The 27582-nt window shown below is 44.8% G+C and overlaps 1 protein-coding gene across 1 annotated transcript; it reads left to right on the top strand.

The window, feature by feature from the left end:
• LOC128727082 (protein bunched, class 2/F/G isoform-like) lies at window positions 1–27582 on the top strand. Its single transcript, XM_053820951.1, has 12 exons — window positions 1–425; window positions 5345–5451; window positions 7549–7622; window positions 7724–7843; window positions 23820–23949; window positions 24026–24199; window positions 24267–26051; window positions 26142–26719; window positions 26786–26913; window positions 26989–27112; window positions 27195–27324; window positions 27398–27582. The coding sequence occupies exons 1-12, from the start codon at window positions 1–3 to the stop codon at window positions 27580–27582; spliced, it is 3960 nt and encodes a 1319-aa protein (XP_053676926.1).

Below are 27582 nucleotides of genomic sequence, written 5' to 3'. Positions count from 1 at the left end.
ATGACGCCAGGACCGACGACAAAGCTGGAGCGCTCAATGGTAACCGGTGGCCGATCGGCTACAGGACCAGAAGAGCGCAAACGATGCAGCGAAACCATCCACTCTGGCCAGTTCATGGTGTCACATTTCGAAACTGAGGGTGCCGAAGATGATGACGACGATTTGGGCATGCAGATGGAGGAGGTCAAACCGGCAGATCTAATAGCAGTCGACAACACCGTGATCCTGCCGGTAGCGACAGGTCCTTCGGACGGGTGCTCTACCGCAGGCGCCCTGGTTCCGGTTTCTGCAGGCCGGACCGAACAGAACCAGCTGGCCCGGTACGTGCCCCGACCATTATCCTTCGGTAACCGATCGACGGTTTCCCAGGTCGAGATCGACACGGACCTCTCGACCGTCTTCAACACGCTCAACGTGACGTACACGTAAGTTGGCCACCTACACGTTCCCGATCTGTCTCCCTCTTCTTTGTAACCCAAACGATCCAAACAAGCGCTCGCACCCGCGCTTACGACGCCGGAAAGCAAACGCGACCCAAAGGGCAGGGCATTCTGATAGTCCCGAGCCACGGAAGCAATGGGCCTGAGTCTGAGAGGTGGTTTATCAGCTCCCAAGACAACCCAGCACCAGTCATTCCCATAATGACCCCGGTGTGTTCCCGTGCAAGGCTCTGGGGTGCGCTCAACAGTACCCTCCTGCAATCGAGATACGGTTCTGATCGTGCGCCATTCGCACCCTAAACAAAGGCATCACTTTGCCTCGAGACTGATTAGGCTCGAACCGAACCATCGGTGTTCCTTGGAAGCGCAATGCGCGTGTCGCTGGATGATTAGCTGCCCGGTGGGTTTGTAATTTTCCGCGCAAAATTCTATCATCCCGATGAAATCGATTGGCGCGGTTAATCGCTCCGTGCCGATCGGTGGATGATTTGTTTTCAAAACGTCGTACGCTTCCGAGACAGCGCTAGAGGTCGTGCTGTAGGGCAAACGTGATGCAAACCGGCTCACTCGGAGTGGGTTTAAATGCGCACAACGCTTAGAATACGACGCAGGTGTGACAAAGAAAAGGTTCACCCTTTGGTGCATCCACCAGAAGAAGAGCTATGGAACGCTCAAATCCTCTAACGGCTCTTCCGTGTCTGAACAGGCGGGAATGATAAGCGCCATTGCCTCCTCAGAGGGTAGAGCTCAGATTCACTGCCACCGATTGCCACCCTCGAGTCCACAGGGTCCACCAGCGAGCGGCTGTTTGTGCGTGGGGGCATGAAAACTGCCCACCATCCGCATCCCTGCTGATAACCTTTTCCCATGCCCTGAGTGCATACTATTATTACCAAGCGGTTACCCAAAGAAGACGCCACCACACGCGGTCGCGCCCTTGCGTGCTTGCTCACTGAGAAAGCGGACCATCTATCTTCCGTTGACCGTTGATGGGCCCGTCTCGGGACGGAGTTCATCATACATATTTTTAACGCACCAACACCGACTTTGCGAGAACCACCGGCATCATCATAACCATCCGCATCATGCCCAGCTGGTGCTGAAGATCCGTTTGACCGGCTTGCCGCATAATCATCCAGCCGGTGCGTGCCATTGCATCATCACGTGAACCAGGGAAAAAGGACTCTTATCAATCGGAGCGGTTTTTTTTTTGTGTGTTTGTTATGGTTGTGTTCGCTGGCTGTTTTTGAGTCCGGGTTTGGATCCTCGTGGGCCGTTGCAAGCGCACGAAATCTACAACAGACAAAAGCACACGCTTCATCTTTGTGCAGATTCCTTCCATTATCGAGCCACACCTCTCGCACTGTTGTTTGTTTCTCCCGCGTCGTGTGGTTTATTACGCAATGCACAGTAAATGAACGCCACACTGGCTTCGGCAAACCCTTCCAACCAGATCCGGTTGTTGTTTTCACGTCGCGATCGCGTTCCCGTGGCCACACCTCCAGTGGCATTTGGCGCGCAATGTGCCGTTGTTTCGCGTGGTTGTCGCGCACAGCAAAAACATATGTATATATGGGGAAAAAGAATAAGAAAAAAAAAAGACCAACCCTCGTTGCGCGTATTTTTAGTCGCTTTTGCGCTTAGAGAGGCTCAGGGTTTTTTTTTGTTTTTGCTGTTGCTTCTTGTAGCGCTCGGTGGGATTCTAAACGCGGCGCCAGTGGTGCTGATTAGAGCAACACCAGCCATGCTGGTGTTGATTTGCTGCACACGAAGTTGGACGGCAGCCGTGGATCATATTTTGCTGGCTCATGAGCGCGTCGGTTGGTGTTTTATTTACGCAAAATCTTAGACAACGGCTGGGGCAGATACGATCGAGATACCGCACCATGTGACGAGCGTTTGCCATCGCGAGATCACACCCCCTGTTGGGTGCATTTCATAATTTATTGAAATTTAAATGAAAACCACATTTAAAGAAAAACACAGAAACGATGGCAAATTTTATTGGCACGTTGCTAATGCTTCCCGTTGGCGTGGGAAGGTCAGAAAGCAAGGTGAAGGAGAAGATATATTTTTAGAATCACTCCACGCGCTCCACGATCCCGGAGCAATTCAAAAAAGCCCCCACCTTGTTTCGCAAGCGCAAACATATTTGCTGGTACACCGTGAAAGCAGGGAAGCGCACGGCTGATTTGTATCGATCGCGATCAAGTGTAAAGCAGCGTGATTGATATTTGTAATTTAAACCAACGCTTCTCGATCCGAGGGTTGGGCGAAAAAAAAACAATGCGCAAACAAGGGTGTTTTTGTGGCATTCCTCGCCAGCTGCATGTTTGAGACTAGCAACTGCGTAGATGTCAGCGGGCGCTTGGTGAAGATTTAATTAATTTAAAATGCAATTCCCACCCCAGTGTGTGCGTGTGCGGCAGCAAAATTGTGCTCTCACATTATTCGTTACGGTTTACGTCATTTCTTTTTATCTATTCCGAAATGGGTGCACTGTTACGAATGCCCGAAGTCCTTGAGACTCTTCCGCACTTCTGACTGTGCGTGCCGTTTTACTCGCATCTCGCTTATCGCGAAACGAACCGTGCGTCCCATTGCGCTAATCTGATAGCCCTATCTCCGGCCCGGTTGTCTGCAAGCGATAGACCTCAATCTTATCGAGCGTGAATTTATTGTTTCCGAAGGGTTGCATGGTTGTAAAATATCCAGTTACACGCCCGCAAACTGGAGGGGCCTGGTTTGGAAAACGGGTTTGCTCTTAAAAGCAAACAATCTTCCCATTCCAACCCACACTCGGGACAGTCCACAAACTGAATCAAACTCGCTCGCAAACGTACGATAATTGCATTAAAAACAAGTGCCCACTTCTCGCATCCCGCTGGCGGTGCATTATTACGCATTTAGTCGCGAGCTGCCCCGATCTGGCGACGTTTGCAGTTCCCTTTCCTTTCCCTGCATTCTCTCTCTCTCTCTCTCTTTGGTCACCCGAACCGAAGTCCACTGCACTTGCACTTTGGCGGCGCACGGCGCTTAGATGCAACACATCGCGGTGCTCGTACGGTCGTGTGTGTTGGTGCGCTTGTTTGTGACTATTTTGGCATCGGTTTCCGTATTTTAGCGCACCCCGAAACAATGCATTCGCGGCCCTCCTCTTTAGTGCACCTGCCCACAGTGTGTTGCGCTTTTCCTTTCATTTTTCATCCCTCAAGCGCGGGTGGGTGGGTGTGTGTTTGCGTCCGTGTGAGTGGTTTGTTGTGATAACTCCCATTCCCGCACATGGGTGAGGCACACGCTTACATCGTACCGGACTCGATCACGTCATTCTGCAGCACCCGTGAACGCCACAAATCCATTCATTAGTGGACTCGCTTAAAGATGCACACACTTCTCGATCTCTCTCTCACTCTCACCCTCTTTGGTTTGGGTGTGTGTTTTGAAGGGTGGTTGTATTCGCACTCATTAGTGCGAAGTGCAACTTCATCGTTGGGGGCACGACCATGCAAGCCCCCTGTTTGTGGCCCTGGTGGCTTTAACTGGCACTGGCACGTGTTCGCGCGCAGTCTAACGGTTTCGTCGTGTCCTCACGACCGTGAATGGGGTGTGTTTTCCCAGTCATGCTGCACCGGCCCCAGCTCGCTGATTGGGTACGAGTGAAGTCAACCCAACCACTTATCGAGCACCTCTTGTTCGACGCGCCAGATATGCGCGAATCGTGCGATCACGCGAAAGTTAAATAAACGTGCCTTGTTGCACACCTTTCGAGATGTAATGAGGCGCCTGAGTGCGGTTGTGTGATACTGCGGGAATGCACTTTTATGTCGGATGAAATTGTATTTTTTTATTTAAATTTTAACATCACCTGCATGATAAGGGTTTAACGCATTCAATTGCGGTCTCTTTCGTGAAAAGAGGAACGTAAACCTTCTCCTGGCAACACACTATTATTCGAAATGGCTATTTATTATTCGAAATGGCTGGAATCGTTTTCAAAGCTTTAAGATAAAGTTTCCTTACATCGAACTTGCCCTCGAAGGCACGACATGCCACGCTTCAGAGGCGATGGTCTACCTCTAGGCGTTATTTTTATGCGCAAAACAGCGAAACAGCGCCTGTATTTATCGCCTTATCGACGCCAGGCCAGATTTCGACCGTGCGATAAAGTTTCTTCTCCTGGGGAACGTCAGCTTTAAGTCCACGGGTATGCCTACACGCCGTTCGTTCCAGGAACAGATGACGTGCGACTAATAGGCGCCACGATTCTTCAAGATTTCATCACCGTCTTGGAAGTCTTTCGACGTCATGGCACCGTGGATAGAGATTTCGATTCAGCTCGGTTTGGCCGGGCAATAATTAGTTAAACAAATAGTTTTGTTGTTGTTCACGCTCTCGAACATGCCGATTTGGTTCGATCGTTCCCTCTTTTGGTTGGGAGACCCGAGATGATAAAGCTGTCTTCAGCCTGATGCCTGCCTGGTCATCGCTGGTCTGGTCCCTCGTAATTGTCGCTAATTGAGGTTTGTTTTTTTTTTTGTAACGTTTACGGACACACGCCTCGAAGGGCATGCGGCACCGTGGCTCATTCGTCATCATTGGAAGAAGTGGCAAAAATTGTGTTATCTTGATGAGCGGCAGTATTCGCGTGCGAGCAAAACACGCTTATCTTTTCCTCATGGTGTGGTGAAATAGCTCGAAAAGGGGTTTAAACGAACCCCGCAGAAAACTGTGGAAGGTTATTTTTGTGCATTTTTGTTTTATAAGACTTCCTCGTCGATTAATCCGATTCGACCTGAAGCTTCTATGGCTTCGGTGTCTATCCGCATGAACATTCCACTCCCAACTACTCCCATATCGCGGCAAGTTTACTACAATCGCTCTATCATCTGCTTTTCCCGTTCCAGACAAAAGCTGACGTCGCCCAAATGGAACCCGTTCAAAGGCATCCGTCTGCGGTGGAAGGAGAAGATTCGCCTGAACAATGTTATCTGGCGCTGCTGGCACATGCAATGTAAGTTTTCCCTCATTTTTCTCTCATTGCCTCGAACGTCCCGCTACAATAGCCGTCCCGGAAATAGCCTCGGTGTAGCCCAGAATACCCAAACGAGCCGCAGCCCGTGTTTGAGGATGAAATTAAAACGCCTTACGCTTCGGCGGTTCTCCTCCATTAAGTCCACCTGTACTCGGAGATTACGCCAGCGCAGACAGACGATTCCGCGGCCACTATCTCTCGAGGGTAGGCCGTTTCTGCACGCCCATAGAACGCGCCAATTTAGATGGGCATCTAGTGGAAGATAAACAATCGCACATCGCGTGACGGGGGCTGGTTCGAAGGCGCACGATTGGCAGCTAATCCATCTCAATTGCAATGTGCCACGGACCAATCTGCAACCCAGCAGAGAGGTTGTTTTGTGGGGTTCACGAGTGCCGCATGATAACACGCCAAACGCCGGCGTTAACATTGTTGCACGGAGAAAATGTTGGGGAAAAACGCAACCCCTCGTTTTCCCAATCTTATCTTTAATTCCTCCGAATAGCGAGGGTCTCGGAGTAAGGTGTAAGGTTTAAATTCGATACAATGTCACTACAGCTTGATTGTTGGCTTTGGGTGGCTAATTTTTGGGGTGCATTTATGCTGCAATCCGATGCATTTTCCTGCATCCGAGGGAGCATGAAACAATTTTGTAGCATTTCCCGCTGCAAAACGTACTGCAAGCGCGAATGATCGTTCCGTTTACTCACTTTAAAGATTCGGTTTCCGTCTCAACCTTTGGCAAGTGGTTGATAAGAGTATATACCAAATAAACTCTGGAGGGCTGGGGCAGACTGCTTTGTGGTGATGGAGGCTCGCGGGAACGGGATTACAATCTCATGGCTTGGGTTTTCCTTCCTCGGGTTGGAAGACATTGTGGCGGGACACCGACGCCGTCGTCGACTCTTCGTCTCTCTCTCTCTCTCTCTCTCTCTCTCTTTCTCTCTGTGTTTCACCCCACCATCCAGCGATAGAAGCCGGTAGCGGTGGTACTGTACACCTTGTACGTTTCGGTGGTCCCCTCAGGGGAGAACCAGACAAGATTGCTGCCCCTCTCAAAAGGGGTTTGCGAGGAGCTTGTCTTGATGGATGAAGCGCAAGTTTGAGTGGCGTTGGGGAAAGGGAGAAGAAAGGGCGACCGATGGCAGCGGAAACGTGCGCCGTTGGTGTACCGGCAATAGTCGGGCAATCTCTCTTATCAAAAGTCCGCTCGTCCGATGGATTTGAGACCTGCCGTCACGGGAACGGCTTGCCGACGTTGTGTTGCTTCGCGAGCCCGAAACGCGCCCAGCTCAGTAGGTGCCCAACCGAAGACGGGATCTTGTCTTGTCTTGTGCTTTGGAATCGCTTGATCACTTGTGTTTAGGTTTTTTTTTTCATTCTTCTTTTCGTGTGTTGCCCTACACAAATAACAGCGCCCGTGCGAAATCGAGTCTTTACTAGTCGCGTGTGTTGCGTCTCGTGGTAGAAACGGGCAGTTTTTCTTTTAGTATCCAAAGTCCTTCCTTCAAGCACGGGCAAACATAAGGATCCTTCAAGCAACCGCGGGTACGGGTGGTGTGGGTGGAGATGAGGTGAAGTGGAGGTGTCGAAAACATTGATAATCGACCGATCGGCAGTAGCTGGAGGCACTATCGGTGGCTTTCGGTTAGCTCAAGTAGAAAAAGACTTCACTGCGGGAGTGAGTGTGTGTGTGTGTTGTGGACGAAACGTGACAGCCGCAGCTTCTCCTCGGAAAAGGGCGGCTATCGCATTCCTTTAGCCACCACCCTTTGGGAGGAAACAACCCTCAACGGAACGGCAAGCTTCCCAGGAGCCCGCTGCTGGCTCGGGTATTTGAGAAAACTTCACACATGGTACAGAAGATGGGTAAAAGGGTTCCAGAATTTTGCGTCCTCCGGCGCACTCGTTACAAGCGAAGCCAAAAGAGACGTTTCCGATTGGTAAATATAGCTCGTTTTACCGTATTTTGTTGCTCGCTTTTGACGTCCATTTCGTACAGTAAATTGACTTGCAATAGCTAAAATCATCTGTAAAACCTGACCTGGAATTTTGAATGTTTGTTTTTCTTTCCAGTTATCATGAAACGGAAAACTCTAGTCTGTCAGTTTGCATCTCCTCTAGACGTAGACGTACACAATACACCACAGGTAGGTAACCGTTTTAAAAAGGCTCATTCATTCATCCAATTATCCCCCAACACCGTCGGATGGTATCGTTGTTCTAATGGATCGTTCTATCCTCGACACAGGCAATCTTACTTGAAGGAAAGTACTGGAAGAGAAAATGCAACGTCATCAAGGCGGAGTACAAAAAATGGCGACGGTTTAACGTAAATAGAGCATTAGGTGCAACGAACATTATCGATACGGTAAGTTTTTCGAACATATTTGTTTTATTTTGATCAATTAAAGCAGGTTAATTCCCCGTTTAATAACCCGTTTGAAGAGGGCCTCAAAATACATGTGCCTCTCTTGTGCCGGAGCAAATTTGTCGATCATTCCTGTTTGTCCGTTTGTTTTATCTTCACCATCATTTTTTCCACTATGTTTTGTTTTGAGTTTCATTAGGGGGGAAAAATTGCACTCTTTTTAAAGCCATGATTAGGCATTCCTTCACCGGATCCTGCGGGCTGTCGTTTATTGCTTCCGTGGCCATCGTTTTCGCGTTTTTGCTACACGCGAATTCCCCACCATTATCTACGTACGCACGTTGCCAAAATGATGGAGAGATACTCTTATCACATTCGAGTGTGTTTATCGGCAATCAGATCGGACCTGGGTGCGTTGGCGCCCAGGAACAATTTACCTCATTGCGTGAACGATACTGTTTACCTTGGTTGGTGCTTTTTTTTTGACACACAACAGGATTGTATGTAGCAAGCGTGGCCTTGATTTTCTGCGTTATCCTGGGGGGAAAAACACTATCCGCATGGCAAAAATTGTGCCGCCGCTCTGCGATAAGACCAGATTGTGGTGGCGGATGGCAACAGATCGGGGTTTTTGGGTGTTGTTTCGGTTCGATCCAAAGCGCGTAAAGGAAAATTACTTGGCGTTTTATTTTTGTTGTCATGTTCTTCTTACGTTCGAATTGACTCACCTATTTATGAAGATAATAACACTTTACCATACCAATCTACCGAAATATTCCTTGCATCCATTTGCTGCATTGTTTATAACATTTAGAAGTAGCTAATAATATACAAAAAGCAGCTTTTCGTATAGCTTAAAAGGAAATTTCGTACTGCTTAAATTGAATCAATACGACCAGGTGTGTGACGACAGAACTGAGCACCTAATGGAAGATAAAAATTGCGATAAACCGTTGCGTGAGCGAAATGGCACGGCCCACGATTAACGGCCATTAGTTCTTTACTACTTTCGCAAAGAATGCAGGAGTTTCTTACCCTACAAATGAGTTTGTTGTCAAGCACGAAACATCCTCCCGCGGAAAACCGGCAACAGTCCAGCTGGCCCAGCGTTTGCAGCAGGAACTTGTTCATCCCCCTGCATCTTTGCGCCTGTAGCTCGGGGTCATTGTCATCGTGGATCATATCCCCGGTATTGTTCCGAACCGCTCTATCCGTATCGTCGAGCTAAGCCACGTTGGGCGAGATAAGAAGTGAAAGAATGGGGATTATAATTGATCCTGTCAACATTTCGCCTTTCCACCTGTTTGTGGCAGCTATCGCACGCGAAACCGGCCGCGATCAGCATGAAAAGGAACAGGCTCTCCCAGAACTGCACGTTCAGTGTCATCTCGTTCGCCGTATGGATACCGAGCTGTAGGTAGCAGTAAAGGTTGTAGTACTGGTACGAGAGCTGTAGCTGCGCCTGCATCAGAAGCGCCAGCACGATGGTCGAATAGCAACGGTTGATGTCGTTCACGAGCTTCACGCAGGCCTGGTACTGATCCATCAAGATGATCCACCTGTGAGAGTTGTAATCAGGTGTCTGATACTGCTGCACGTTTTCCTGTATCTGCACAAGGCGCATTCCAACAACACGAACGCACACGACGTACACAAGGATTGTGATTAACACCACGTACACCCTGACTGCTTCTAGCATCATTCTGAACCGTGCTTGTCCGTAGTTGTTCATGACACACAAAACACCCAAATATACCACCCCACCTAAGGTTGTACTGGTTGCAAATATGCCTAGCGATCGGCAGGATTCATGCCAGGTGGCAGTACGTTCACCGAACATACGCCAGCTCTGATCGGCGAACAGCTCGTTAAAGAGGGCTGCAAAACAATTGCGCCTCGTGAACATGTGCAGTTGGATAAACACGACGGTGATCGGAAAAGTCACTGTGTGCAGAAGCATCATCAAGTTGGTAGTGCTTGACGCAAACATCCACGAACCGTTCCATAAACGTTTCCAATCGAAGCACATGTGGGCACTGGAAAGGATGACATTAATGGTGAATGTTACCAGGATAAGGCGCGAACTTGCGTTGAATCGATTCGTTTTCCGGTTGTACCGACACGGAACGAGGTACAGTGCGTTGCCAACGAAGAACAGCACTCGCAGCGGGGAACATAGCGTTTGCATAGCGGAAAAGTAGCACCAACTCTCGATGTTAGCGGTCAACTATCCCGCGCGTCTAAAGAGTGGTGGTTTTGCAAATAGACTCGTACACCACCAGACAAACTAATTACTAAATGGGGAGCATTATTACGATTAGAATCAGCCATGTTTTATTTGCACGTGCTAAATAATATATTTTTGCTCAGTTAGAGTGTTGCTGAGAGAGTCAGAGTTGCATGTTGATATGTTGGTTAGGATGGAGTGTGCTACAGGGTAGAATTTTGTTTGCCGAAGCTTGAGTACTCAGGTTGCATCTGATCGAACTGGAGCAATATAAGCATGTACGTGATGATGGAACTTAAAACCTGCAATGGGCAATGCACGATGAAGTGACGGCTTGATTCGGATATAAGGAAATGCCTGCTGGACTCTCATTACCATATGTAGCATCGCGTTATCGATGTTGAAAAATCCACAGGCCGAGAACTTGGTCTGTCGGTCCAAGTTCTGTAACAGAAACCGCTGGATATCTTTCGATGCACCCGCATGTCGGCTTCGATCGTCGTCAAAATGCTGCACACTGTGGGCGGTTAGGTGTAGCTGTAAGGAGTAGAATAGGAAAAAGCTAATCAATAGCCTGTCATGGCGCCCATCAGTTGCACTAACCTGTTCGCTGGTTCGTTGGCAACCGGTGACCAACAGCAGAACCACCATAACATACACAACCTGCCACATCTGACGTAGCATCCACTGCACGACGCTCGTCTCTTGGTTATCGATTACGGCTGGACGTCCTAGTTCCAATGTCTCGTAAATATCGAAGAACAGATAAACCATCTCGATCAGCACCAGTAGAATGACTAAAATCAACGGGAACGAGAAGCAATCATCCACGTGCCGTAGCTGGTCCGCGTAAAGCTCGAATCGTTCGACGAAATGGTGCACTGTTTGCTCCTGGCCTTGTCGCCTCGATCGATTTGTCTCAATCAGGATCTTTAGCTGTGCCATCCGCACTCCGATCGCACCGACACATATCCGATGGATGAACGTCAAATAACACACGCCAAAGATCTTCATCGTTAAACTAATGCTTAGCACTCGAATGTCCATATCCTCCTGGATTACCACGTTGAAGCTCAACATGGAGAGAATTATGAGCATAGTACCTGCGAACAAGCGTAGATTATCGTAACGCTCTTCAACATCCTGGTACCGATCCAGCAGCCAGTCCGGTTGGAACAACACATTCATCAGCCGCGTGAACTGGCGCCGCTTCCAGAAGCTGTGCAGTATCGTGCAACTCACGATCGACACGTAAACGATGATCTCGATCGATCCCACGATGAGCATGATGGGCGAGAGGTCCTTCAGGTAGAACGCGATCATGAGCTTCAGATCGAGATACCAAAATGGCACGGTTGACATCAAGGCTAACGCAAACGCCCCTTGGTTAAGGATGCCCTGTTCGAATTGCTCCCTTTTGGGGTTGAAGCTGCACGGTACCAGGTACAGCATGGATGCAACTTGGAACAGCCGAGCATGCCGTCGATAATAGCCGGACATCAGTGAGCTAGCTTACGGGTCGTCTAATTCTGGTCGGTGTATCTCATGGGACGAGGTACATATTATATTGTCAATTAACGCATACTGGATCTAATTGGGTTGATTAACCCATATGGTGTTCATAAACTTCGCTTATTTTGGCTACTGAATAATATTAATTACCCAAATGACCTTGTTAAAAATGCATACATTTCCACACGTGTCTTGCTAATCGAATGCTAACAATGGATGTTCCATGGATAAGACAAACCAAATAAGCTAGAAAGTAAAATAATAAGCCGAAGTGAATATGTTGCATATGCTAAATGCACAATTTTTATGTTCTTATACGGATCTTTATTACAACATTCGTCCAAAACAAACTATTGTAAATAAACATTAATATCGTTGAAAATTAGATTCATTTGGTAATCTAAAAAACAATGTCTTTCTAATATAACTGATCATTAAGTGCGGCCAGTTGTTACGTTGCTCGTGGCATTGAATATCTGGGGTTGTGTTAAATCGGTTTCCAGTTGCTTAAATTGTATCAGTATCACAAGATACGTCACAATAGAGCTAAAAACCTGTTGTATATAAGTGAGATAGACATGAATTAAAAATGACAATCGCATGTTGGCCCTTTCCTACCATGTAGATGACGGTATTATCGATATCGAAGAACCCACAAGCCGAAAACTTTTTCTTCTGGTGTAGATTTTTCAGCAAAAACTTCTGAATCTGCTTGGCAGCCCTTGTGTTTTGCAATCGATAGTCGTCAAAATGGCGAGTGCATAAGGCCGTTTCTTCTACCTGTTGGGAAAATGATGGGAAATGGGTAGTTGCTTCAAGAGAAATAAAGGTGTAGTGTAACAAATTCCAGATGCAAATGGATGTTAGGTAATATGATAACGCCTTAGCGCTACCCGTCAGACAGTTATACCTCATTTGTTGTGTTTTGACAAGCGGATACGGTAAAGTAGCCCACGGCACCATAAAACGTTAGCCATACCTGACTAAGACCCCAGGAGAAGTAATTGCTCGGAGTCGGTAACTCATTATGTTGAACCAAAATATAGCAAAAGTAACCAAAATAAAGCAACTGAAGTGCCACCAGCAAAAATACTAGCATGATTGGGAAGGAATAACAGTGATCGATCTCTGCGATCTGCTTATTATAGTGATCGTACCGATCCAGGAAGTAGTCCAATTCCTGTTCAGTCGGATTGCTCCGGTAGAGCTTTCTCAGCTGTTCCATTCGCTGTGCGATGGCCCGCACATATAACCGGTATATGAACACGAGCACCCAAACGGCCAGAAACCGTGTCACAACCAAAACAGCCACGATCTTTGTCTCAATGTCGGGATGATAGAAAAATTTGTAGCAAAAAAGTAGTACTATGAACAGAACAAATGTGACCAGTTTCCGGTTGTCATCGTAACGTGCCTGCGTCGTTGGGGAGCCGTACCGGTCCAGTATCCAATCGGGACGAAACAGTGCATTCGCCACCTTCGTGATACGCTTTCGATGGACGAACACGTTTAAGACGGTGCTTGTAATAAGACAAGCGTACAGGATAATCTCAACAGTTCCGACCGCCGTTAACACAGTGCTGTACGTAACGAAAAAAGCGGTGACCATAATCACAATGTCCAAAGACCAGAACGGAATACCAATAGCGATGGCCACTCCGAACATGGTTAAGTTCTTGTGAGTTTCTTTGAAAAGACCCAACTGGTCATCATAACTGCAGGGTGTGAAATATAGGAGTGAGGATATTTTAAATAACCCTGCGTGTTGCTTATATAACGAGGACATGCCACTACAAAATATATGTAACGCGTGAATACCTGTATTCTACTGAATGCTAAAAGGTGTAACGATTGCTTTGACCTGTGGAACAGACTTGCTTATTGACAGGTATCAATAAATGATAACTTCCTGCATTTCAAACTAATGCTACATGTTCGATGTGTTAGGACGATAAACCGTATTCCAAAATAGAAGCTAATTATTTGTCATCATCAACTATTGACCTATGAATATACTGCTTTTTCAACAACATATCATCCGCAAATAAAAAAAAAACAACATAAATTAAAACAAATGCTGATATTATATACCTGTGAAGTACATCGTTCGCAAGCAAATGCAATTCTAAGGTTTATTGCAACATATACCAATTGCCACAGTTGCCTGAAGGCTAACACGCCTGCCTCCAAATATGTCATTTTGGAGAGGTGATCTATGCTATTGTACAAATCGTATGCCGAGACTGTACGTTCCAACAGAATGAGCATAAATATGTGAACCAACGGGACGGAGAAGCACTGATTCACAATTTCGATTTGCTCGTGATAATGTTGAAACCGCTCCAAGAAGATGTGTACATTGTGCTCCAACAATCCATCCCCTCCGGTGCGGGGCAATGTCAGAAGCATTTTCAATTGCTTCATGCGGAATTCGATAACTTCAACACACGCTCGGTATAGTTCTGCCATCAGGAACAACGTACAGAATCTCGCCAAGATTGTCCAATATAATTTGTAAATAACAGGATCCTCGATGCACAAGAAATTATAAATAGAGTTCGATATCACTGCTATTGACAAAAATCCGAGATTACCGTTAAACTTTCCCGACTTGTCGATAGCAACGTTCCCTGGCCTCACTGTTATACAATTAAGGATCCAATCGTCCCGGGCGAACAACGCGTCAAGCAATTGCACAATCCGTTCCCGATGGTTAAAGGTGTTGATTGCAAAAAACGGCGGCAATAACGCGTACGTAATAATGTATATCACTATAACCCCCAGCATGACGCGGGACATGTTTCCCACCGAAACTTCGATAGAAATAATGTCCACCCATAGCGACAAGCTGCCAATTAGAAGGATCAGCCCAAATGTAATTGTATTACGCCCGGTTTTTTCGAAGGATTTTGTTTTATCGCTGTAGCTGCATGGTGTTAGGTACAATATAGCCGTGATAACGAACAATCGACGATATTGCCTGACCAACGAAGTCATTCTGGCTACTGGGTGTTCGAACCAAAAGAAAGTCCTATATGAAACACCCTCGTGTTATTATACCAGCTATCAGAACCGTAATACCATTAATTGATATCGCATTGCATGTGTAACATTAATGAAGTATTGATGGAAAGCTAGTGAATGGCGAAGTCCCAGCTATGAGCATTCATCATATCATTGATGTATTGTTCAAAATATACCACATGCTCCAAATGTTTCCGATAGTACTTCGAATCATTATTTGTCAGGGTATGAAAGCAACACAAACCTCCACGGGATAAAATAGAAATGAGCCTCGCAAACCCACAGAGCTGGAAATGTCTTACCTTTTTCCACGTCCTATTACAAGTAGGAATTATCATAATCAGGAAGTTACAGTACAGTACTTGCCACAATTGGCTCAGCAGCCAATCACTGAAATCGGTAAACATGTCACCATGCGACTCGCCCATGTTGGTCATTCGAAAGCATTCAAATGTAAAGTACGACAGCTCTATCATTCCCAGCAACAGCATGCTGATGACCGGGGCGGAAAAACAGCGATTGATCTGCCTGATGAGCAACACGTATCGTTCGTAACGCTCTAGAAAGATGTTAAGGGATCTGTCGAAGTTGTGCTCGTGTTGTTTTGACGAATTAAAGAACACCTTCAGCTGGTCCATCCGGAAACCGATCATGCTGACGCACATGCGATAGAAGTACAGAAACTGCAGAATATTCAGGTACCGTATCACCATCGTTACAGTGAGCATTATTTGCTCGATGATCAAAATGGTAAACAGATGGTAGGTCACAAAAACCGCTACCAAACTATATATACCATTCACATAATAATAGTAACCATTGCCCATGGTGACGTTCTCTGCATCCAGTAGACTATCTTCGCGAAAAAGGATATTAAGCAGTTTTGTGAGTGGCTTACGATAAGCGAAACTATTCAACACCGTTACAAGTGGAACAACTGCAAAAGTCAGTAGCTCCAGAACAACAATTGCAAGCGAAAATGGTGTTAGTTCGGCCATAAATCTTTTCTGTAGAAAAAAATCATGATAGAAGTAGCTCACTGACATTAATAACCCTACAAATAATGACACGAAATTTGAACGGTTCTCTATGAAGCAACTGTTCGCTTGATTGTAAGTACACGGTATGTGGTAAATTGCTGACAGGATTCTCAACGAGTATCGATTTTGTCGGACGTACGCTGCCATATTTTGGAATGGTCGAACACTATCGGTATTACGATGTAGATTGGTAGTGTTGTTTGTCGGTAGAATAAGCGGTAGATCGGCCTAACTTCAGGATGCCAGTAATATGAATAATATATTAGGCGTTTTCTAGGAATCGAGTTGTCGTGTTTTCGCTGTCCAATTTAATGTACATTTTCACTGGGTGAAATTAATCAACAGAGATTATCGCCGATGTCTGTCGCCGTTTGTCACCGTTTGTCAGTATATTGTACATAAATGTATACGACGAAAATTAGTAAAACAGATTAAAATGTGACAAAACACTTTGCACATTACCTGAAGCACGGCTGATTGGCTGGTGCTTGCCAACACTATCATTAATACCAGGTATACTATTTCCCATAACTGCCTGTACAGAAATCCATAGAACTCCCATCGCGGTATTTTATTTGCCTCGATTAAAATAATATAAAAATCGTAGGCAGCCACAGTACGTTCCAGTACAACCAGCAACAATATATGCGTTATCGGAATGGATAAACATTGGTTTATGTTGTCGATTTGTTGCCGATATACTTCAAATCGTTCTAGAAAGATACGTACATTATGATCGACATTACTTTTGGGCATGTGCTGTACAGATTGTTGTCCATTATCTGCTCCAGAGATCTGCTCCACAAATTCTTTCGTCTCTTCTTCGTTTATACAACCGGTCAGAAACATCTTCAGTTGTTTCATGCGCTTAGTAATTATAATTATGCATGCTCGATACAATTCCACCATGCAAAATAGGCAACTAAATCTTAACAAAAGAATAAAATCAAGAAAAATCACGTTGAGGTCTTGGGTAAAAAGAATATTGTACAAAATGTACAGCAGCATTAGCAGCACTAAACACTTCACATTGCCACTGTGTAATTTAGAGAGAATATTGAAATTCATTCGTCGTGGAACGTTATCCTCTTCCAATGGCCAATCATCTTTGATAAATAATGTATTGAGTAATTGAACGAAGCATTTTCGATGGTATGCACCATTTAGAGCGAAACAAAACGGTAACAGGCTGTAAACGAATACGTCTATCGCAAGTATTCCTGAAAGTACCACTGGTAGCCTATTAATTAGAGCTATCATCACTACACTATCATACCATGCGAAGAAACTAAAAATTAAAGTGGTGCTCACAAAGGCAACTGTGTTTCGCCGCGAACATTCGAAAGATGCGGAACGATAGTTGTAGGTACACGGTATCAAATACCATACTGCAGCTATAGTTAATAGAATTCGATAACGCGTCCATAATGCTGACATCTTGTTGATCGACGAGGTAAATTGAATCTAAACAATATGCAATCGAGAAAGTGTCTTCGAAGCGTTTTTTAAGGATATTAATTGAATTAATTGCTATGAAATTCAATCAACTATTGATATATGCTAAGAGCTGGGACGGGAATAGAGCAGATGTCTATGAAAAAAATGATAACTTAATAAAACACCACATTCGATGTTCATCAATCGATGTTGTTTTTACCCAAAGATTGTTGAATAATATTCTACAGCATCAATATAATCGACAATGACATTTATTGATATAACTTAAAATAAATTAAAATAAATAATTATAAATAGTAGTTCCTTCAATGTTCGCTGGGTTGTTCCAAAGCATATAACGACACATATATTACCTGAAGTGTTACCGATTCCGAAGAGCTCCCTAGAAGTATCACCATTGCCAGATATATAGCTTCCCATACTTGCATATACAGGACATTCCAACCAATCATTTTATTGGGTTCTAATAGGCGAATATACAAATTGTACGCAGACAAAGTGCGTTCTAGTACAACGAGCAGCAAAATATGGATTATTGGGATAGAGAAACATTGGTTAATCATGTCGATTTGTTTTCGATATAATTCAAATCGCTCTAGAAAGGTATTCACATCATGATCTACGGATTCGTCGTCATGTTTATTGCGTATGTGTTGTACAGGTTCTTTTCCATAATTACTATACACTGCCAGAAACAATTTTAATTGCTTCATGCGCATTTTGATGATAGCTATGCATGCTCGGTATAGTTCTAACATCAAAAACATGCCACAAAACCGGATCATCTCAATACACATGTCAAGCAAAAATTTACTTAAATTCTTGACGAATAGTATATTATACAAAATGTAGAACAACACTATTATGACTAAACACGTGACATTAGCATTGTGTTTCTTCGAGAAAATTTTGATTTTCTTCCCTTGTGCAGTAACAATCTCCAGTGGCCAATCATCGTTAACAAATAATGTATTTAGTAACTGAATGAAGCATTTGCGATGGTATGTAGCATTTAAAACGAAACAGAACATTAGCAGATTGTATATTAACATGTCTATTGTCCATACTACTAACACAACCATTGACAGCTTTTTGCTCAGTGAAATCATCACCATACTATTATATACTATGAAAAAACTAGACATTAAAATGACCCCGACGAAAGCTACCATGTTTCTGCGAGAACACTGAAAGATTCTTAAACGATCGTTGTAGGTACACGGTATTAAGTGCCATAAGGCAGCTATACTTAGTAGCATTCGATAATGTTCACACAATGGTGGCATCTTGACGATGGGAGAAGTATATCGAATCTAAACGATATACATAGAGTAAACTTATTTGTAACGTGCTTATCGGACTGAAACTAATTGAAATATGCATTTTTGTGTTGTTAATTGATTAATGTGATGCCTATTGACGTTAACTATTAACAACAGCATGTGTAACCAGTTGTTAGTAACAACACTTTCCATATTTAGTCTCGGCTTAATTACCTCCTATGAATCATAAATTGTTTTTGGTTTCTGCTACTGGATGAAATATATTCACATGACGTATAACAACTTATCCTTCTATTGTCAAGAACTAATGATATTAAATTGTTTAATTTAGCCAGTGTGATACATTGTACAAACAGTACAGAAACAGAACAAACAGTACAGAAACAGAAAGTACAACGAGTTTATGTTATAAACTGGCTTACCTTTCGCTTGAACTGTTCGCTGAGCAGCATAAATACAACGAACTTCTTGAAATCAGACAACAACCATAAACATTCAAGCGCAAATAATACAAATCCCCATATGTCATCGTATCTGCTACTCATCGCGTCTGAGATATCGATAATTCTCATCGCACACTCGATAACCAACAAAAAACTGAAAAGCAATACAATTGGTCCAAAGTAGACACTAAGTCTTTTTCGCACGTCTATCGACACGCGATCGTACACGTAGCAAAAATGTGGCAGAACTTTTTCCATGCATTCGGGTCGTTCGATGGAATCCTTGAGGAGCTTCTCACTAGCACAGGCCAGCTGTGCTTCGGCAACCATCATTATCGTGCAACATAAGCCAAAGGTCCATTCAAGGCTTAAATCTAAAGTCATAAAAGTCAGCATTGCCAGATATAAATGCAAGAATGCGTCTTGCGGCCAACACGCAATGCAGTAACTGAAGTGGAAAAATAAAACACAAACAATTCCATCCCAACGAACGAGACGAGAAACTAGGGACGCCATTTGGTAGCAAGGCCGGATCCTGCCACATTCTGTTTCTATTCGACAAAGGACGATGTCGTTCTCGCGCAGAATGTTTAAACATTCGGCCATCGTTTTGTGTTCGCAGTAGGATTGAAAGGGAATGATAGCAAGGACACTGCAAGACGTCACCATGCCAATGATAAATATGGTCATGTCATACAATTTGCTGTCCAGCTTGTACACGATGTAATCTCTGCTGCTTCGCCACATAAGATAGCATGAGATGAGCAATGCAATGACGAAGCGCACAGAAAAAATCAAACGAGCATTCTTGACACTGCTAAAGGTGTCCTTTTTTCGGTCATACTTGACCATAGCTATACCAACAATGGCCATATATTCAAGAAGATTTTGTATGCATTCCATTTCCAGCGTGTATCTTCTCTCAGGCTGTAGTTTCTCACCAATTTTCTAGGGCACTGTAGTCACGACTTATCTTAACGATTTATAACATTTCATCACCATTTATACTCACGATGAACAGGTGGATGAAATAATAATTTATTCAGATTGATCAAGGGTAAAATGCTTTGCTAATCAATCAACCGAATGGTCAACTGATGCACTGAAAATATTGTTTTCCATTTTATTATCACATTTGCTCACTCTTTTCTGGCAATAGCTCTTCAGGCTCAGAACTGCTAAATCGACATTAATTCCCTTCTGACGATGTGCTTACCTTTCGTTTAAATTGTTCGCTCAGTAACATCAATATGACGAACTTCTTAATATCAAACAGCAACCATAAACTTTCAAGTCCGAGAACTACATAGCCCCATATCTCATCATAACTCTCACTGATGGCACCCACGATATCAATCGTTTTCATCGCACACTCCAGGACCAGCAATGCGCAGAAAAGCACCACTATTGGTCCAAAGTAGGCACCCAGTCCTTTGCGCACGTCTATCGACACGCGATCATATATGTGGCAAAAATGGGGCAGAACTTTTTGTATTGATTCGGGTTGATCAGGCGACACATTTAGGAGTAGCTCACTGGCGCAGGCAAGTTGTGCCTCACCAATCAACATAATAGCACAGCATAAGGCAAAGGACCACTCGAGGCTTAAATCTAGCGCGTAATAGAACATCATTCCTACATAGAGATGAAAGAATTCCTCCTCCGGCCAGCTCGCTATGGTGTAACAGAAGTGAAAGAAGAAAACACACGCAATTCCATCCCAGCAAGCAAGACGAGATGCTAGAGACGCCGTTTGATAGCAGGGTTTTGACCCACCAAATAGTCGTATCAACCGTCGAAGGACAATGTCATTCCTTAGAAGCATATTCAAACCTTCAGCTAGTTGGGTGTGTTTACGGTAGGGTTGCAGGAAAATGATTACAAAAACACTGCAGGCCGATGCCGCTTCGATGCAGAATATAGTCAAATCAAACACTTTGCTACCCAACTTGTATGCTGCGAAATCTTTGTTGGCTCGCCACATAATATAGCACGCGCTAAGCAGTGCACCTGTAAAAAGAACAGCAAACTTTAACCGTGCGTATTTTACACGTCTGTATATGCCATATTTTCGATCGTATTTGATCATGCATATCCCTATTATGGTCATATAGCCTAGAAGCTTTCGTATACACTCCATTACGTCTGTTGTTTTCCCCACGTTTTATATTATTCTAACAAAAAACTGTGGGCGCGGCATCTTTCCATGATTTATAACGCTTCAGTAGGACGACCATTTATTACCACCGCAACATATTAACGAAATAATGATGAATCTGGAATAATTAATCAATTGATGTATCATAAAACTAATCAATCAATCGATGAAAGGTCATCGACTGCATAAAGTATATAATGATCTTATTTCTTAACATAAGTCGCATCGACGATACCCTGTGACAATAATTGACAGTATTTCAATCGTGTTAGCTGCAGCAGTGCTTACCTTTCGTTTAAACTGTTCGCTCAGTAACATCAGTACAATGAGCTTCTTGAAATCAGACAACAGCCATATACACCCTAGCCCTAGCAATACTAACCCCCGCAAATCATAATAATCGCCTCCGATTGCACCAGATATATCGATCATTTTTACCGCGCACTGAAGAACCAACATGGAGCAAAAGAGCACCACGATTGGACCAAAATAGGCACTAAGCCCTTTACGCAGATCCTTGGACAAGCGATCATACACATGGCAAAAGCGCAGCAATACTTTTTCCAACGAATCGGGCTGATCGTAGGACACCTCGAGTAGTAGCTTACTGACACTTATTAGCTGTGCTTTGGCAACCATCATCATCGTGCAGCATAAACCAAAGGACCACTCGAGACTTAGATCTATCGCCAAATAGATGCACGTTGACAAATAGAGATACAGGAATTCGCCCTTAGACCAGCATGCGATGCAGTAACTGCAGTGAAAAAACAGAATACATGCTATTCCATCCCAACGAACAAGACGAGAAACTACGGACGCCGTTTGGTAGCTCGGCGATGTGTCGCCAAATAGTTTTACTCGCCGATGGAACATCGAATCGTTCTTAAGCAGAATGTTCAAACATTCAGCCAACTGAGTGCGTTTGCAATAGGATTGTAGCGGAATTATTATAAGAATACTGCAGGACGTTGCCGTACTGATGATGAATATGCTTATATCGAACAGTTTAGTGTCCAGTTTGAACACGATGTAATCTTTACGGCTTCGCCACATTAGGTAGTACGAGCTAAGCAGTGCACTAATAAAAATAATAGCAAATTTCAACCGCGCGTACTTAACGCTACTAACTGTGCCCTTTTTTTGGTCATAGTTAACCATGGCTATACCAAATAAACTCATATATTCAAGTAGCTTTTGTATGCACTTCATTGAGGGTGTTCCTTTTTTCTGACTTATCGTTTCTCACTTCTTTACCACGACTTCACATGACTTCTATCCTTGATTTACAATGCTCCAGGGCATGTATTCGTATGCCCAGGAAAACATATTTACGTTTACAGAATGAATAAATAATCGAAAAGATGCAATGCTAATCAATCAGCCAATGTACGGTCGACGAGTGTACAACATAAAATAACATATTCCAATTTCCTGTATGTACTAGCTTTTGAACATAAAAATAATTATCTTTAATAAAATTACTTACCAATGAGTTGGTCCTTTCGCTTAGCAAAAAAACTATCACCATTTTCTTAATGTCTGTTAACAGCCATAAGAAATTCACCAACATTAAAAATTGCTTTTTTTCCAAATAACTCAAAGAAACACCAACTAAATCAATAATACAAATGGCCGCCTCAAAGCAGGCATACGCACAAAAAACAAGTAAAAATGGCCCAAAATAGTGGCTTAGATAGTTGTGGACTATATCAACGTTTCTGTTGTATATTTGCACGTAGAACTGAAACAGCCGCTCGGTGTCGCTCTTTTCCGTGTTGTGGTTTTCCGCAAGTCCGATAAGTCGTTCCAGCTGAAGCTGGACAATCAGCAACAGACAATCGCACATTCCCATAATGTATTCCATAGCCAGGTCAACATACAGAAACAAGATGCTTACCATATACAATGTAACAAGCTTTTCCCGTAAGAACCAAAACTGGTAGAAGTAGTAGAGTTGAAAAAATATATTAAAAACTATCCCATTCCACACGACAATGATAGCCAGGATCTTGACAATGCGGTAGTCAGTCGCATGACCGGTAAAGCTGATTAGCTTCAATTCATTTTGACAAAGTAAATTCATAAGGTCCACCAGACGATTTCGCTGGTGAAACGTTTGCCACGGTAGGACATAGAAAACGGCACAAAACGTAATTATATGCACAATGTACACAATCGGAGAATTGGTGTTAATGTCCGCCTGAAACAGGAGGCTATAGTCATTTATGGTGCGAAAGACTGAATACGCCCCACTTAATAAGGTAGCAGTAAAGAGGATTGCGAATTTTAAGATCGCATGGCTAGTGCTTTGGAATAAATCTTTCGATCCGGTTACGTCGGTACTTTTAAGCTGTTTTACAGAAATCAATCCAAGTAACCGCAAGCAATTGATTAAAACACGTATGTTATCAAACACATGCATGTTTGGGTACTGGCGTATTTTAGAGTTTTTACACCTCAAAAAAGGAACACCAAAAGCTGATGGAGACTCGTACGTTGGGGGTTTCCATTCTTCAGAGGTTATATAATGTTTGTTTGATAGGGTGATGAATACACACATTTAATATTTGATGTCATTTCCATCAGACTATCATATTGGCTTGGGGTAGCCACTACTGCGGGTTGGAATTCAGTCATCTATGCGCTCGATCGGTCGAGTGTCAAGGTGTCGTTATAATATGTCCAAAATTATCCTTTTGAAATTTGACAAACTATACAAGGACATAAAATATCGTTATTCGTAAGGATTTTATAGACAGCATATAAATCGAACAAATTACAACACACATAATTGATATTAGTATATCGTTTTAATTTCTATATTACAGAATAGTGAATTAGATTTCTTAGAGTGGTCTCCAATCAGCAATGATATATTTATGATCACCGATAATATGCCCACGGATACGCTTTTCTCTACGCTAGCGCAGTATCCGTTTCCCGATTCCAGAGAGATAGGTAAGCATGTATTTTGTAAGATTTCAAAGGATCTGACATTACAGACACCACCACCACGTCTTGTATGTTTTTTCAGCTCGTGGCGCGGGTCGGGCGGACTTCATTCAGCCCAGCTTAGGGCCTCTGCAACCCAACTTAGACGATTTAATGGATTTGGATCTGGACTTTTTGAATTTTTCGCGACTCGCCCCTGTACCGGAAGAAGCGTCCGATGATCTGTTAAAAGCAATCGACTACAATTATACTCTCGGTACGGACAGAAGACGATAGATATTTTTTTAGTGATGAAACTTACAGTCTTTCGCTTCCATTCGTAGGATCGAATCAATTGACTAGTGGTGGTAGCAACTTACAAGACACGCAGGACACGTTAAGCACTAATTCCGTTGGCAATCAGCAATCGAATCAAGTGCTCCAATCTACCGGTTGTCTTCAGCAGCAACCTGCTACTATACAGTACTCGGCGAAGTTTTTCACCCAAGCACTGCAACCTGCCAGCAGCACAACTGCGTCGTCTTCGGCGGTGCAATCGTCGATCGCGCAGCAACTTAGTAACGCGATCGATTCCTACCTCTCCGATCAGCTAATCGTCGGAAGTGGCAGTCAAGGATCTTCGTCCTTGGCTGCCTCGCTTGGCATAGTTCCAGTGACAGCATCGCAGCAGCAACAATCCGTATCCAGCGGTGCTGGTAGCGAACTACGATCGGATGAATTGACCCGCAGCGTATCGAAGTCCAAGTTTTCCCGCGTGTATGCGAAACACAACTACGATCCAAAATACCCACCGACACCGCATCAAACGATGGCGTACAACATGGTCTCGCAGCCGCACATGGGTCAATCGGCTGCCAACAGCACTGTTCTGGGTGCAGTCAGCCCTTACGGCAGTAACGCAGGTGGTTTCCAGAATGTAGTTACCTCCTCCGCAGGACTTCTTCCCATGGGCGGAGGGGGCAGTGGCATTCCGTCGTCTTTGCAACCGGGAAACATGCAACTACACTACAACCATTCCACTCTGCAGAATGTTCCGAACAATCCGGTAAACCTGTCGAACAATTCCGGGGTGGCAAATGTCATCACCGGTGGTGTAGGTTCCAGCGGTGCGAGCAATGACAGCACCATGCGAGGACCTTCGCAAATGGGGACAACAAATGCTGCCGGAGGTGCGGTCATGTTGATGCAAAACATTCAAAATTCCAAGCTACTGACACACAGTCAATCTCTGCCGGTTCCAGCGCTGCCGCAGGCAAAACCTATGCCGTCCCAGCCTCGCTCAACCTCGATGCCGACGGGGCCAAACTACAACCAAATGTTGGCCTCCCAACATTCACCTCCGGGTAGCTTGCATGCATCCCAATCGGGAAGTAGCTACAAGTCTTACCACGGTCACCAATCGCAACCGTACAAAATTCCATCGCAAACGATTGGAGCAGGAGGTTCGTACGCCAGTGGAGTACGGGCAATGCGTCACTCTTCTCCACCACACGGTACCGTACTCCAGCCGACATCTGGAGCATCGGGAGGCTCGACGGGAATGGGTTTGACCTCCGGTGGTGGTGCCCCCGTGGGAATATCACACGCGTTGGAACAATCGCAACAGCAGCTGCAAGATCTTCAGCTACAACAACAGCAACAACAGCAACAGCAGCAGCAGCAACAGCAACAACAACAACAGCAGCAACAGCAAGTAATCGCGTCAACGGCTCCCAATATCCAGCAGCAACAAGCACAACCGAAACGACACCCACCGCATCCTACCAAAGAGATGTTCCGTTCAAATAGTCTCCCCATTAACGCGACTTTTCCAATGCCCCCGAAGGAGGTGGAAAATTTCGTTATGCCCCGCTACCATCAGTCATCACAAAAGACGAATCCAAAGCTTCGCACACGCAGCAGCTCAATGATTATGAAGCAGCAAACGGGCATGAGTGGTGGCAATATGAACTTGATAGGATGCAGTAGTACATCAAGCGGTGGAAGTGCGACGATGGCAGGTGGAAACTCAACGCAACACATGTCGCCAACGCTGCACGCCACCACTAGCGAACCGATGCTTAACGTTACCAACAGTGCGCTGCTCGCGCAGCTTCTGACAACTAACAGTAAGTATATCGATAATTGAATCAAGCCCTATTTTATGGTTGATTTTTATTTGTATTTTGTATTAATCTAATTTTGTTTTCCACCCTCAGACGCAAGTACCTTTTTGAGTAAACAACCACACAGTACATCAACGAGTGCCATAAGTACGTTAACGCAATCACAGCAGCAGCACCAGCAGCAGCCAACAAATCCTTTCCAAACAATGCCAATGGGAAGTGCCGTCTCACCATCATCCTCGCAGTTGCAACTTCACCAATTGCAACATCAGCAGCAACTGCAGGTGCAGCAGCAACAGCAGCAGCAGCAACACCAGCAGCCTTATCATCAGCAATTATCGAGTGTTGGAGCCGGAACGTCGTCCAGCGGGACGATGAGAGCACAACCCAGCCACAGCTCAGTGTTGAACTTCGCGGCCTCTTCGGGCATGTCGTTATCGCAGCAAAGCCTTTCGCCCGAATCAGCCCACGACACGGATGGGCCTCTTTCGCCGACCGGAATGGGTGGCAGTTCCGGTACCGGTGGTGCTGGTAGCAAATTTCCCCGCAGTGACAGCCAACGTCGCTCGGGACACATTCACGCGGAGCAGAAGCGTCGGTACAATATTAAGAATGGGTTTGATACGCTCCACTCGTTAATACCGCAGCTTCAGCAGAATCCGAACGCAAAGGTGAGACAAACGTGTGACGAGTTTGGAGTTAGTTCAAGGAAATAATCTCACTCACTTCCGTTATAGCTAAGCAAAGCAGCCATGTTGCAGAAAGGAGCCGATTATATCAAGCAGCTGCGTAGCGAGCGAACATCCGCCAACGATCAGATGGATGCGCTGCGTCGCGAAATCGATCAGCTCAACAATTCGCTGAAGTAAGGGCTTTGTGCTTTGCTGGAGTTTCTGTTCATGAACGTTAACTGATCGGTTGTGGTTTGGTTTTCTTCTAGCAATCTTCACACCGCACTACCGGCCAGTGGGGCACCCGTTTCCCGTCAGCGAACCGGGCGCGTGAAGGAACTGTACCAGCACTACGTTCGACAGCGCACGATGGATAATTGGAAATTTTGGGTCGTAAGTGTCTGGATCGAACATATCACTTTTGTGTTGACTGCAGATTAAATTTCCCTTTCTTATCTTCAATTCTGCCGCTCAGTATGGGTTGATTTTTGAGCCCCTGTTGAATTCCTACAACCAGACGGTGTCCGTTGCCAGCATGGATGAGATGTACCGCACTAGTCAGCTGTGGGTTGATCAGCATTGCTCACTGGTGGAGTTACGGCCAGGTAGGTATTTTAAACCTCCATGTTAACCGTAGTACTTTTGCTAAATGTGCATCCTCTTGTCCCTCTTTGCCAGCCGTTTCCAATCAGCTACGACAACTGTCGACGACGACGGACGTCCTGTCAGATCCTCCCAGTTCGCTGCAGGAGGAGGTACTTAAGGCCATCTCCACGAGCAGCAACTCCCTGATGCCGAGGGGTTCCGGCAAGGGTAGCAGCCGTGGAGGCAGCAGCACTGAAACAAGCCCGAATCGGTCGTAA

This window comes from Anopheles nili, chromosome 3 (assembly GCF_943737925.1).
Source record: "Anopheles nili chromosome 3, idAnoNiliSN_F5_01, whole genome shotgun sequence".
NCBI classification, from domain to species: domain Eukaryota; kingdom Metazoa; phylum Arthropoda; class Insecta; order Diptera; family Culicidae; genus Anopheles; species Anopheles nili.
The sequence above is the reverse complement of the archived record's forward strand: the minus strand, read 5'-3'. Positions and strand labels throughout refer to the sequence as shown.